The following is a 15,196-nucleotide window of genomic DNA, read 5'->3' as shown; positions in this document are numbered from 1 at the left end:
TATGCTTATTTATGCTGTTTCCCTATTTGTGACTTTTATTACATTCCCCCACAAGTGTTGTCTGAATAAGAAATATGATGGATTGTGTGGGGTAGAAAGTGCATTCCATCCATGTAAATCAGGTTTTGTAAGGGGTGGTAGAGTAGGAAGCATACCACAGCAGTAGATTACTTAGTTAAGGAAGCACAGATAATCCATGATGGTAAATGTAGTCCACTAGGGTTGATGTTACTTTTGAATATACTCAAGGGGCTATGTGAGACCTCAGGCACTGTTGATGTTTTTGTGGATTGAGACATGTAGATATGTGTCCTGTACGTTGATGGAAGTAAAAAAGCCTCCCTGTTACATATTGGTAATAATGGATCTGATGGACTTCATTTTGAATTTGTTTATGTACAAACAAATGTAGGTGTTTTAGATCTAAAATGGATGCTGATTTTATCAGCATCAAACTATGACTTGCTCAAGTTAGAGGGTAAAGCAACACTATCCCAGCCATGGTTAGGGTGTATAGACTAGTAAGAGTTTGCTTCCCCTGAGGATCATTCTTCATCCTCTTCAGACAGCCACACCATTGCAATTTTTGGAGAATCTGCATTTGCAGCAGGGTTAACAAAGGTCCTTCTGTGCCAATTGTATAGATTCTAACTAATTGCTGTAGATGTGGGGGACTTACCACCTTGCTGTGAAAGCATTTGTTTTCTTTCATTTTCTTTTTGTTGCCTGTTTACAGAATAACTTGATGATGATGGATTGGTCTCAATGCCCCTTGTCTACAGAGGAAGGCAATGGTTGAACTGGGTCAGAGGTCATGCTGGTTAGTGGTAGCTAGCTATATATGTATATACCAGTTCCCAGAAAGAAGAAAATAAGAAAAAAAAGGATAGGAAAAAAAACCAGGTTGTCTCAATGAGGTTCTCTGTTTGCAGGAGTCTGCTTTAGTGGAAGTGTTAAATGTAGGCCATGGTATGGGCATGCTCAGCATGTATGGGCTAATGTGGTAGGCAATTTCCATTGTCTCCACTATTATTTTTTTCTTCCAAAAATAGCCTAGGCAGTGAACAAATGCTCTATTTTCTATAATTCCTACAAGTGGGGGAGAATGACACCTTTACTACATAATTGATAATAATGTTTTGCAGTAATAGTGAAAGGGGGATTGTGCTTTAGGACAATATAGGTGACCAACACATGCATTTTATTTTCTGTATAAGGTTGCCTATCATTTTAAAATCTGTGCTTTCCTTTTGTCATACAGAAATGAGAATCAGCTGCAAATTAGGTCGATCAGCTTCCACTTCAGGTGTGCCTCCTCCATCAGTTACCCCCCTCAGGCAAGCAAGTGAGCAACAACAGAGCCAGGTACCGCCGTTTCCCAATAGTGAATGACGCCATGTGATGCAACATGCCAAATACGTTCCACGTCTCTGTCTACCATATATGTTTCAGATCTGTGTGTCTGTCTGCGTTTGATTCTGTTTCTGTGTCTGTCATTAGCAAACAAAGTCATCCACTTGTTTATTGGTGGAGATTTGTTTCTAGAAGTCATGTGTGGACGCAAAGTTGACTCATTCTGTAACTGTAACTGTTACATTTTATGATTGTACTTTTTTAATTTTTCCACATTTTGTGCACTTTTTTACGGCCTTACAAATTTATCAATATTTGATAAATTTTGTGACCTTCTGTTTAGGATTTCATGTCTTGTCTGCAGCACTTGAAGTTGTTAATGATTTGTACATATCTTTTACAATTGTCCCGACTGTACTGTAATAAGATAGCTTGCATTTGTTTTTGTCTTGGTGCATGATTGTAATACACTGTGAATTATCATTGTCTGTACAAAATACCTGCACAGCCATCATTTCCATCTTATTATGGCAGCTAAACACTTTCCTGCCCATGGGCATAGCAAATAAACAGGATTATTTCTGGCTGTTATATACTAGGAATACACAACCCTTTGCATTGCCAGATTCACCTGCTGGACACTCTTTCACTTTAAAATCCCACTAGCAGGGAATGGATTAGTCACACTTCATATAAATGCCAAATTTCTTAAAATTACATGTTTGTGCATGGAAATCCATATCGATATTATCATTCTGAGACAAAAGTTAAAATAAAGACATCATCAAAATACTCTATCACAGCTGTGTTGTGCTGATATCTGGTTCCTTTGAGTGCATAATTGTGTGTGGCTCTTAAATTCATTTACCAAGCTTTCTGGAAAAGCTAGAAGATGCATGATCATCCAGTGTCTTTGTTGTCTTTTATATGGTTTCCAAAAATTCTGCAGTACTACTTTTCTACATTTGAAACACAAACATTTTACATTTGTTTCCTTCTTGTTTATAATTTAAATAGTCAACAACCTTTGCATTATGGTGTAGAATAGATACTCAAGTTTATAAACTGACATTCTTCAGTACTCTCGCTGTTAATGCAAACGCAACCATGACAATCTTCCTGGGGCCTAACTCTTCCGTATTGTTTGGGGCTTTATGACATTTGCTTAAATTATTCTTACACATTATTAGATGTTTACATAAGATGAACATTATACATTGTATTTGAGCAAATATTAAATATAAATATTTTGATTTGCTTAGATATATGTCACGTCTTCCCTGGGGAGACGCCGTGGAGTACCAGGAAGTTGGGAGCCTAAAGACTGGGTAACCCGAGATGTAACCATACACAGCAGTACTGAGGTCAGAATCCATGATAATGGTGAAAGAATATTTTAATAAACTCAAGTAACGGTGCCCACAATGAATATACAGACTGTATGCTGGAAATCGGTAGGCAGAGACAGAATCCAGAATCAGGCTAAGAGTCGAGGCAGTCGGCACACAAGCAAAGTCAAGGGACAGGATAGGAGTCAGATCCAGGGAATCCAAGAGCAGGAACAATGCAGGGAATCGGGAACAAGGCAGGGGATCGGGAACAAAGCAGGGAATCAGGAACAAGGAACCAGAGGGAGAGTCGCAATAACAGGATACAAGATAGGAAGTCACAGAAACAAGAGGCTAGATCACAGAAATAGCCTGACCTATGAACAAGCTTATTGGTCCAGGGCAAGATAACGAGATGGGTCGAGAGATTAATCAGAAGGCAGGCATATATTTGGGGGAAAAATAACTCATAGGAGAACAGGGTTCGAAACTCAGTAAGTCCTGACATTATATATATATATATATATATATATATATATATATATATATATATATATATATATATATATATAACTTTCAGACGAGTATCTGCACTTCAAAGCCAATCTCAATAGACGGAAGGGTGCATGGTAAATCGTGTATACACCAATAGTTTCCAAACCAGCACTCCCTTTTGTGTAAAAAGTATAATCTTTTATTGTTGCATCAATACCCAACGTTTCGGTCCCTATTGGATTGGATGATCCTTGAAAAAGGTCCCAATAGGGACCGAAACGTTGGGTATTGATGCAACAATAAAAGATTATACTTTTTACACAAAAGGGAGTGCTGGTTTGGAAACTATTTAAAAGACTTTTTAAACTTCTGGGACAAATAATAAGGACAATGATTCTTATAGCTTGTAAAGAAAATCAACCAACTAAATCAGAGCAAGAATCTTCAATGCACAATGTGTTGACGGCCCTCTTATTATTTCCATTTGCAAAGATCTTTGGAGCAGTTTACACAAAATAAACTTTAGGAATGAAATAATAACACAGTTGCAGCCACAACCACCAAGTGTTTTCATAGCATTTATACTCAAGGTATCAGTTTGCTAAGCCATTCTAGCAATACAATAGCAAAGAAACTTTTTCATCTGAAACCGGCTTTATAACACCTATAAAACCCTTTGATCCGATACTGGTTTATTTTCTTGTGTGAAATGGCAAATTTAAAACAAGCAACCAGTCATATAACACAAACTGCTACATAACTCATACTGTAGTTATTTGTGCAGCTTCTTAAATATACATTACTATAAAAATATAATAAAAAATAAGGTTTATAGAAACCAACCCTTTTCTCTGTACACTGTTTATTAAAATAAATGGAAAAAAACTCTATATGGAGGTGAGTTTTAGGATATTTTGTTCAACCCTTCTTTGGGAAAAAAAAAACTGGTCAGGGTCTCCTTGGCGTGTTTGAGCAGTTACAGTATATGAAAATATTGATTGATGGTCCACGAATATTTACCACAAAATAAGTGTTCACCAGAAATCTCACCCTATCTCCACAATCTTACCGTAACCGACCTCTGAGAGGGAACCACTGTTACAACTGATCTACAGAATACTGTATTAAGTGAACAACAGGAAAACACATTTTCAGTATAAAGGCCTATTCATTAGGAGTATTTTTACTTTAAGCATAAATTGCGCACATTATTAATAAAGAACTTTAAATCACTTGTCTTCATTATTTATTGTTGTACAATCAGGTCATTTTTTCCACCTTAATACAGTAAATACAGCAAATAATATTGCTATTTAAGATACAATTATTTTGTTGGATAATTGGAAAATCTGTTTGCCAATGAGTGAGGATTTCAAAGCATTGTGTTTAAAATAGGTCAATCTGGATGCAGTGTCTTGCATGTATTTCTTATTAATTTATTTTGCTTATTATTTTATGGATTTATATAACACCTCTGATTATAGGCATACCTTGACTAGTAATAGCCAAGAAACCATTCATAGTTTTAGAAGTTGGGGATCCAGATTACTGGGTGGGGAAAATAGGTGTCCGACAAAAAATGTAGCCTCTTATGTCACAGGAGAAGATTTTCCAGTTTTAGGAAAGATGCCGGTTGTAGAAGTGGCAGGAGGGTTTTGCCGACAGCAGGAATAAATCATATGCCCAGCCTGGCTCAGCTTCTGATCTTCTGCAGAGCTTCCTTAAATTTATTATTCATTTATTTTAGGTGCAGTAAAATAATGACTATTAAAATAATAATAGTTCAGGGTGAAAAATAGTGATGGGCGAATTTGCGCCGTTTCGCTTCGCCGAAAAACTCGCGAATTTCGCGCGAAATTCGCGAAACGGCGAATTTCGGCGAATTTTCGCGGGCGTTTCGCGAATTTATTCGCTGGACGCGAATCGCGCAAATTCGCAGCGAATTCGTGCCTGGCGAATAAATTCGCCCATCACTAGTGAAAAACTGTTCTGTGAACATTTTGAGTCATATGAATTGAACTGTGCCAATCTTTTTTCATATGAGCATCTATAGCACCATCTGAGTCTACAACAACCTGAATGCACAATATGATATCCAGGATTAAAAAAAATATATATCCTATTAACCCCAAACACATAAGTCCTTGTTGTAATAGTGGAGTCCTTTGGTTTTCACAGCTAATTGACAAGCTCCCCCATTCTCACACACAGCATGAATGAGAAGGCCACAGAGAATCAAGGGACTATTTCTCTTACATCCCAAACTCCTGAAAATCTTTCTGTAGAAAATTCTTATCCATCCTCCTATTTGGCGCCATATGAAGACTGTGCTAATCTTTGTCTGTTGGTTGCCCGGCAAGATAACTTATCACTGCAGTAGATATACAGTAAATAATGTATTAACAGCAGCTTCTCACGAACTGAACTTCCAACCTTGCAATTAGAAAGGGTCCACCCCTCCATTGAGAAATAGAATCTGTTGTGTTTTTGTTATTTCTTGAGCTAATAGGTAAATTGTATATACCCCATGTTTGGTCCTTGCGAGGTAAATAATTAGATTTGCAGTACATGACCCATTCCTTTCACCATTTGTTGTGACTGTTTAATTAGCAGGAACTCATAATGCTGGGAAAGTGCTCTGGAAATCTAATTATCAACCTGACAAGGACCAAATGTGGAGTAGCTTCCATCTCCCTGCTTAGCTCAAGAAATAACAGAAATATAAATTTGTCTGAATAAAACATTTGGCAAAAAGTATCTTCAGCCCTATTTATTGCACTTATTCTGAAAAGCAGGTAAACTGTACATCACTACTTGATTTTAAAGCAACTGAAATTATTATTTATTATTTTTACATTTACAATTCATTTTATAAATGTGATAATAAAACATCTAAAAAAGTGTTTAATATCCCATCCAACAGAGGCGGTGTGAACATGAACCCAATTTTGCGGTGCTAACAATTGCACTAAATTCTAAAAACATATTACACTTTATTCTATGTGTCTTTAAAACTTTACATATCACATATTAATTAAAATTAACCTCCAGATCATAATGCTAGTGGGGTCTCTTCAGTTATACAGCATTGCATTCCCTTAACTAAGTCAGTTAAGTGCATCTATGGGAAGAAACAATGTTCCAGACACAGATGCCTTTTCACAAAAAAACAGTTCAGGCACAATGAGCTATTGACGCCCCTGGGGGTCACACACTTAAGCTCATAAATCCAGAATGACTTCCTCTGTAGTATCATACAATGTAGATTGCCTCCTTGCGGCAGATCTGGAATGCAATCAATGGGCATGCATTTTAATGAGGAAACAGGATGTTTAGCTGCAAGCCAGTGCTGTGCCAATGGTTGTTTAGAGATGTCCTGTTTGACATCTTTTTTACTTTCCTTATTAGACTTTTGATCCAGAGCAGCTCTAATAGTGGACCGTTGCATGCTGATTCTATCCTTTAACTGTCTAGTGGTTTTCACACAGTATAGATATCCACATGGGCACTTTATGATGTACAGTATACAACATTCTGAGATGTGCACATCATCCACATACAGGCAAGAAAGATACTCTAAAGCACATGCTTACGTGCACATCTTGGAATGTTGTATACATCATAAAGTGCCCATGTGGATTTCTATACTATGGGAAAACCACTAGACAGTTAAAGGAGAGAATGAGCATGCACCGGTCACTATCAGAGCTGCTCTGGATCAAAAGTATAATAAGGAAAGTTTAAAATTTTCCATATCACATATTAATTAAAATCAACTTCCAGGACATAATTCTAGCGGGGTCTCTTCAATTATACTGTCTACAATCTAGGGTCCATAACCCATTCGCACATACCAGTGTCAGTTTAATCAGAAGCCAATAAACCTGTCTATGTATTTGTAGCGTGAGAGGAAACCAGAATACCAAGAGAAAACCCATGCTGACCCAGTGGGAACATATAAACTCCTTGCAAATAGTGTCCTGGCAAGAAACAAACTCTGGACCCCTACATTGCAAGGCAGAAGTGCTATATAGATATAGCAAACCTATAGATATAGCATTATTTGTGCATGCCACAATGTAACATTTATTTACAGCAAAGAACCTGATCTATGCAAGGTACAGTGGGATCTTACCAATATTGTTCTCTCCAAAATGAATCAACAGATAAACCAAACGCTGCACAGCAGCTAAATGATAGGTCTTGAAAATTGATTTGCAACATACTAAGACCCTCCAGTAAGATTTTTACACCCTTAACATGTGTTTTATGCACACAATGAAGGGTGTTATAGATTTTAAGACACACAATAAATGCAGTTTTTTAAATTTCCCACATCTGAACATGTTTTGGTTTATAATCATTTACTTATAAGGCCTAGTCTTTTGTGGAAGAATCTGTGTTCAGTCGAATCCAAAAACAATTGGGTTGGATTGTGTTAATGCATAAGTACTAAAAGAACATAAGTACTAAAAACACATTTTTCCTTAAACTCAATTTTTCTTTAACAATGCTTATCTGTATTTTACTGTGCATTGATATATTATTTCAAAGTCTAAATGTGACTTTGGATTGAAAGAAAAGGTTTACTTAAAGTAGTTTCGTTTCATCTGAAAGTTAATGTCAAAAAATAAATGTCCTCTCAAAATATTCTGTCAGTGCTCAGACAGCTGCTTTATTGCTTAGTGGAGTATAAATCCAATACAACGTTAGACTTTAGGCTGAGTGACATGGCCATTTATCAGACTGAGGATTTCAGGTTGGGGAATGGCACCTTGAGTGGAGTTCAAATCCCTGATATTATGTGATGACAACAGAAACAGAAACATTGCTCAGATTTAGCAAGTCTAGAATCTACTTTATAAACCCCTTATGGAGAAAATGAAGAAGCAGTGGGGTATCTACAAGGGTTTAAATAACTTAAGTGATCTTTTCAATTGTGTCATTCCAGCCACAGTGTTTCCAAAGCTTTGTTTAATGAGAACCAAACCCTTTTTATTAAAATCCCATACCCCCCTACCCTACATAGACCCCCCCCCCCTCCTTGCTCCCCCCCAGCCTAGGTGTTACCCTGGGTAAATGCACAAAATTATATACAAAAAACCAGCACCCATGATGGGAGTTTCTTCTGTGTAAATTTCTCCCCAACCAATCCATTTATAGCAAAACCCATAAAAAGCTGCTCACCATTTAGTTTAAGTAATTTGGGTGCTCCTGGCCCCGAACCCTTCTCTTTTTAATTTTAGGCAAATCCACCCATAGTAGGCTTACCTACTTTGTAGTGTGACCCAGGTGCTGCCGCCCCGATTCTGTCGCTAAGGACGGCAATATCACCAAGAAATCCAGACGTTTCAGTGCACTCCAGAAGTCATGGATCGCTCAGTTCATTGCCTGTTTAAAACCATCCATCTTTATTGTTACATTCAATTAAAAAGAACAACCCAGGGTCTAACGCATTTTGTAACAACGTACTTCCTCGGAGACCTAAGTATCCATTGTTCAATCCTGGGTCAATGCCCCTAACTCTTTACTTACCCCTCGTTGCAGATTTAGGGCATTGGAGTTCACGAGTGCCATCTGCATCTCTTCGGTAATCTTGGGTCATCTTCCGGTGCTTCAGAAATTTCTGTGGCTTTCGGCGCATGCCCAGTTGATCGGGACCAGAGGATTGCGCCAACTGCACATGCGCCATTACACCACTCTCTTCCCAAAGATTACTGAAGAGAAGAAGGTGGTGCCTGTGAACTCGGATGCCCTGAATCTGCAACGAGGGATAAGTAAAGAGTTAGGGAGGGGGGGTCTATGTAGGGTAGGGGGGCTGGGGATTTTAATAAAAAGGGGTTTGGGTCTCATTTAAAGGGAAAATATACTCCCACATCTTACTGCCTTCAGCTTATTCAGTTGGGGTAATGTGAAAACTGTAACTTGAAAATATCAATGTATTTTTTAACACAGACATGCATGAATCCTGAGACTAAAAGGAAGCCATGTTACTCATAAGAACCATTTCCCAACCCCACTTAAACATACAATGTAATGCAACCCCTCCCACAGTGATGGACTCTAGTACTTGGAATTCCCCTGCTTTCCATACTGAGTTTTACACATATTCTCTAGAAAGTAGAAGGGCATTAAGCCAGATATATTACCTAGGGATGTAGCGAACGTCGGAAAAAAAGTTCGCGAACATATTCGCGAACTTGCGCAAAAACGCGAGCGGTTCGCGAACGGTTCGCGAACCCCATAGACTTCAATGGGAAGGCGAACTTTAACATCTAGAAAAGACATTTCTGGCCAGAAAAATGATTTTAAAGTTGTTTAAAGGGTGCAACGACCTGGACAGTGGCATGCCAGAGGGGGATCAAGGGCAAAAATGTATCTGAAAAATCTGCCTGTGTGTGCTTGGAAGAGATAGTGTAGGGGGAGAGCTGTTAGTGATTTCAGGGACAGATGATAGTAAGTTTGCTGGCTAGTAATCTGCTTGATACTGCTCTGTATTGGAGGGACAGAAGTCTGCAGGGATTTGAGGGACATTTTAGCTTAGGTAGCTTTGCTGGCTAGTAATCTACTGTTCTCTTTAAACAACTGCCATACGTTGACCTTGTAGGCATTGTTTGCCCAGTTTTTTTGGACGCAGCCACTGAAGCACAGTAGCCAGAAAAAATATGCCATATAAATGCTGAAAATAGTAATTTTTCGCCATACGTTGACCTTGTAGACATTGTTTGCCCAGTTTTTTTGGTTGCAGCCACTGAAGCACAGTTGCCAGAAAAAATATGCCATATAAATGCTGAAAATAGTCATTTTTTGCCATACGTTGACCTTGTAGGCATTGTTTGCCCAGTTTTTTTGGTCGCAGCCACTGAAGCACAGTTGCCAGAAAAAATATGCCATATAAATGCTGAAAATAGTAATTTTTTGCCATATACGTTGAGTCAACGTATGGCAAAAAATGACTATTTTCAGCATTTATATGGCATATTTTTTCTGGCCTCTGTGCTTCAGTGGCTGCGGCCAAAAAAACTGGGCAAACAATGCCTACAAGGTCAACGTATACACTACTACAGCGGTGGATACGGATTACGTAAAATATATGAATGCTGCTTGAAAAAAAGTAACTCAAGTGGTTTTTCTAGAGACGATAATATTATCAATATTTAGACAAAATGTGAACAAGCTCACACAGCTCGATGGCGGGTTGAAGAAAACACTGTGCAAATAATGCCTACAAGGCCAACGTATACACTACTACAGCGGTGGATACGGATTACGTAAAATATATGAATGCTGCTTGAAAAAAAGTAACTCAAGTGGTTTTTCTAGAGACGATAATATTATCAATATTTAGACAAAATGTGAACAAGGTCACACAGCTCGATGGCGGGTTGAAGAAAACAGTGTGCAAATAATGCCTACAAGGTCAACGTATACACTACTACAGCGGTGGATACGGATTACGTAAAATATATGAATGCTGCTTGAAAAAAAGTAACTCAAGTGGTTTTTCTAGAGACGATAATATTATCAATATTTAGACAAAATGTGAACAAGGTCACACAGCTCGATGGCGGGTTGAAGAAAACAGTGTGCAAATAATGCCTACAAGGTCAACGTATACACTACTACAGCGGTGGATACGGATTACGTAAAATATATGAATGCTGCTTGAAAAAAAGTAACTCAAGTGGTTTTTCTAGAGACGATAATATTATCAATATTTAGACAAAATGTGAACAAGCTCACACAGCTCGATGGCGGGTTGAAGAAAACACTGTGCAAATAATGCCTACAAGGCCAACGTATACACTACTACAGCGGTGGATACGGATTACGTAAAATATATGAATGCTGCTTGAAAAAAGTGACTCCGGTGTTTTTTCTGGAGACGGTAATATTATGGATATTTAGAAAGAATGGGAACAAGGTCACACAGCTCGATGGCGGGTTGAAGAAAACAGTGTGCAAATAATGCCTACAAGGCCAACGTATACACTACTACAGCGGTGGATACGGATTACGTAAAATATATGAATGCTGCTTGAAAAAAGTGACTCCGGTGTTTTTTCTGGAGACGGTAATATTATGGATATTTAGACAGAATGGGAACAAGGTCACACAGCTCGATGGCGGGTTGAAGAAAACAGTGTGCAAATAATGCCTACAAGGCCAACGTATACACTACTACAGCGGTGGATACGGATTACGTAAAATATATGAATGCTGCTTGAAAAAAGTGACTCCGGTGTTTTTTCTGGAGACGGTAATATTATGGATATTTAGACAGAATGGGAACAAGGTCACACAGCTCGATGGCGGGTTGAAGAAAACAGTGTGCAAATAATGCCTACAAGGCCAACGTATACACTACTACAGCGGTGGATACGGATTACGTAAAATATATTATGGCTGCTTGAAAAAAGTGACTCCGGTGTTTTTTTCTGGAGACGGTAATATTATGGATATTTAGACAGAATGTGAACAAGGTCACACAGCTCGATGGCGGGTTGAAGAAAACAGTGTGCAAATAATGCCTACAGGGCAAATAATGCCTAAAAGGTCAACTTATACACTACTACAGCGGTAGTAAAATAAAAAAAAGTAAAATAAAAAAAAAATGAATATTAAAAAAAAAAAATTAAAGTTGGTGCTGCTGAACTACTAGGAGCAGCAGATTAGCACACCAGTCCCACTCCCCAACACTGCTAGACTAATAGCACTGGGCTCTTATAGTAGTAGTAGTAGTAGTAGTAGTAAAACAACAAAAAAATAAATAAAAGCAGTCCTTACAAGGACTACTGTTATTGCAGCAGTCAGCAGATGAGATCAGAAGCAGGACAGCTGCCCACTGCAGCTACATACAGAGCACTGCAGTAGAAGGTAGATTACTAGCCAGCAAAGCTACCTAAGCTTAAATGTCCCTCAAACCCCTGCAGACTTCTGTCCCTCCAATAACAGAGCAGTATCAAAACGATTACTAGCCAGCAAACTTTCAACTGTCCCTGAAATCACTAACAGGCAGCAGCTCTCTCCCTACACTATCTCTTCAGCACACACAGGCAGAGTGAAAAAACGCTGCAGGGCTTCGGTTTTTATAGGGAAGGGGAGTGGTCCAGGGGAGAGCTTCCTGATTGGCTGCCATGTACCTGCTGGTCTGGGGTGAGAGGGCAAAAAAAAGCGCCAACAATGGCGAACCCAAAATGGCGAACGTCGCGCGACGTTCGCGAACTTCCGGCGAGCGCGAACACCCGATGTTCGCGCGAACAAGTTCGCCGGCGAACAGTTCGCGACATCTCTAATATTACCTACCTGGATAGAAATCAATCGTTTTCACAACAAATAAATTGCAAATGGCTGAAATGCAGAGTGCAAGCTGGCTGCTATCAACTCTTTTGGTTAAGCAGCAAACTAACCAGCACATTGGCATGTCAGCAGAATATGTAGGCAAACTGTGCAATACAAAGTTATTTTTATGAGAAACAAATTTATCAGAAAAGGGTCCTAAATATACTGAATTTAAAATAGCTATTATTAACAATGCATTATACAGTTCTTAGTCAAAATAAGGTTTCTCTCAGCCTGCCACACTTAATCACAAACACAATGATTTCCATATAAATGTTGTCTGTAACTGTAGCAAGGGAATTGACGATCTGAGAAATGCACAAAAAAAACCTTATTTATGAAACAGAAAATAGTAATGATTACTACTTCAGCATACCTCACGAGTTTCCACCAGTGTTTGTATTTCCCAGTTATAAAAGCTCAGACTCAAGGTTGGAGTAGTTGAAGAGATGTCCAAGTAATTGTTAAAACATAGAAGCAGTGGCATAACTATAGGTACAGCAGACCAACTACAAACAATACACCCAGTAAATATCCACGTTCCCCTCTTTCAGTTCCTTCCTCCAATGTAGACATGGGGGGGGGAGAAAGGAGATCATGGGCTGAGGAGGCTGCCTGGAATTCAGCAAATCATGTTCCTCCCTATAATGAAGTCTTCTCAAAGTAGTAAAATGCTACTAAAACCATTTGTTTTAATGGCATTGTAATGAATATTGATTAATTATTTTGCTTGCCATATTCGTCACAATTAGTGACGGGCAAATAAATTCGTCAGGCACGAATTCGCAAGCGAATTTCTGTGTTTTGCCGACAGCAAATAAATAAGCTAAACTGCGGTGAAAATTCAGCAACAAAAAATCTGCCGCTTCAAAATTATTCTGACGCCCAGTGACTAAAAATTGTTGCGGGTGTCAAACTTGATGCACATCAGAAAAAGTTTGACGCCCATTGACGCCCAATGCATTTCACACATTTTTCACCATTTCACAAATATTACGGTAAATTCGCTAAACTTTCGGCAAAGCAAATCGGGACAAATTCACCCATCACTACTCACAATCCTATAAACTATTTACCATGTCATCATTATTCTAGCATGTAGTTAGAAAGCAGATTTTATGTGAACAGGTAGCTGGTACAGTTTTATAGATGGCAGATGAGCATAGGGAGGCCCATTTATCAAAGGTTGAATTTTAGAGTTTTTTGAAACCACGTTTAAACTGATTATCTCTAAAATCACGAACGCCATGAAAGTTATTAAGAGATCAAACTACGTATAAAAAGCAGAAATGGAAAAAAAACTGAACAATGCACTCAAAAAAGAATACCTCTAAAGGTCAGAAGTTGTAATTTTATAGTCTAAGGCACAATAAAGAATACAGTTCATTTGAGTTTTTGCATTTTTAAAAAATATTTTCTTGCACCACACGTATTCATGCAAAACCAAACACAACAAGGTTTAATTAACATGGGGTAATGTGCCTGTTCTTTTAACCTTCCTTTTGCCTATAGTGCACAGTAAGGAACATTTGTATCTTAAAAAGAAAGTGTCTACACGATTACAGATAATGAAATGATGTTTCCGTGTAACTCTGTTTGACAGATGCCATCTATGCAGTGGCTTTGTGGTGACCACACCATGATGGAAATGATTGAGAAAAAACGTTCTCTGTGCAAAGAGATACAATCAAGACAAAAAACTGAGAAGGCTCTGTGTAAACAAGAAAGCATGCCTATCCTGCCAAGCTGGAAAAAGAGTAATGGAGCCAAGAAATTCAGCCCTCCTTCTAATTCCCAACAGCAAACTGTGTTTTGGGACACTGCCATATGATGCAAGCCTACCCAGTACTAAGGTTTGAATTGCACAGGTAGCAGTGCTCATCTAGTAATTGTTGACTCTTTAGGGTACTAGAATTCCATGTGCTCTTCAATGTTTGCCTCCTGCAAAATCAAAGAAGATCTCCCTACTTCAAGTCACAAATATATATCATTTTTTGAGTGCATATATAAAAGAGAATATTAAATGTAAATACCTAATTAATTTATTACTTTTAAAAAAAAAAGTAAACACAACTGTTAAAAAATGTTATAAATGATAATTTTGATATTTTGTGTAATGTTAATAATTGTTATTAATAACCAAGTCATTCTTTGATGTTCCCTTTGGCAATGCTTTGGAAAATTTTCTACTGAAGCTTGTGTTCTCCTTATATTTCTATTAGCTACTGAAATGGAAAAAAAAATGAGATCAATTATTTATGTACTACAAAAGAAACCAGAAAGAGAAAAGAAGTTACGTTTTACAGTATAGTGTTCTAGATTTTCATCGTCAGAGTACTAAGAAGTATACTACCTACCTGGTGTCCTGTATGTATCTTTAAAATTGCTCCTCACAAACCTATTTTTGCTTGTATAACATGGGGTAGATGTATAGGACAGACAATAAACCAGTTATTATTCATCAGGAGACCATAGTTCACTGTGATGAAGACTAATATTGTACATGTTGACAAGCGGAAATAATGCAATATAATGAATGCACGGCGAGAAGGCATATTAGGTTCATATAATAAGATGCAGCAGAAATTGTTTTATTGGATGGGAGTAGTGTAAAACAGGAAACGTATTTACAGTAGAAAAAGAGCTGTGGGACGGATGGTATAAAAAGAATTTTTAAC

At 38.0% G+C, this 15,196-nt stretch overlaps 1 protein-coding gene across 1 annotated transcript in view; it reads left to right on the top strand.

Moving 5' to 3' along the window:
* LOC108718135 (neuronal tyrosine-phosphorylated phosphoinositide-3-kinase adapter 2) overlaps positions 1–14,985 on the top strand; it is an 82,673-nt gene extending 67,688 nt beyond the window's left edge. Inside the window, exons 6-8 of the mRNA XM_041564950.1 lie at positions 1,262–1,365; positions 2,616–2,717; positions 14,122–14,985. Coding sequence (XP_041420884.1) covers positions 1,262–1,365; positions 2,616–2,717; positions 14,122–14,349 — 434 coding nt within the window. The 3' untranslated portion in view covers positions 14,350–14,985. The remainder of the gene's footprint in view (positions 1–1,261; positions 1,366–2,615; positions 2,718–14,121) is intronic.
* Positions 14,986–15,196: the final 211 nt, after the last annotated feature.

This window comes from Xenopus laevis, chromosome 5S (assembly GCF_017654675.1).
Source record: "Xenopus laevis strain J_2021 chromosome 5S, Xenopus_laevis_v10.1, whole genome shotgun sequence".
NCBI lineage: Eukaryota > Metazoa > Chordata > Amphibia > Anura > Pipidae > Xenopus > Xenopus laevis.
This window is presented reverse-complemented; position numbering and strand designations above follow the sequence as displayed.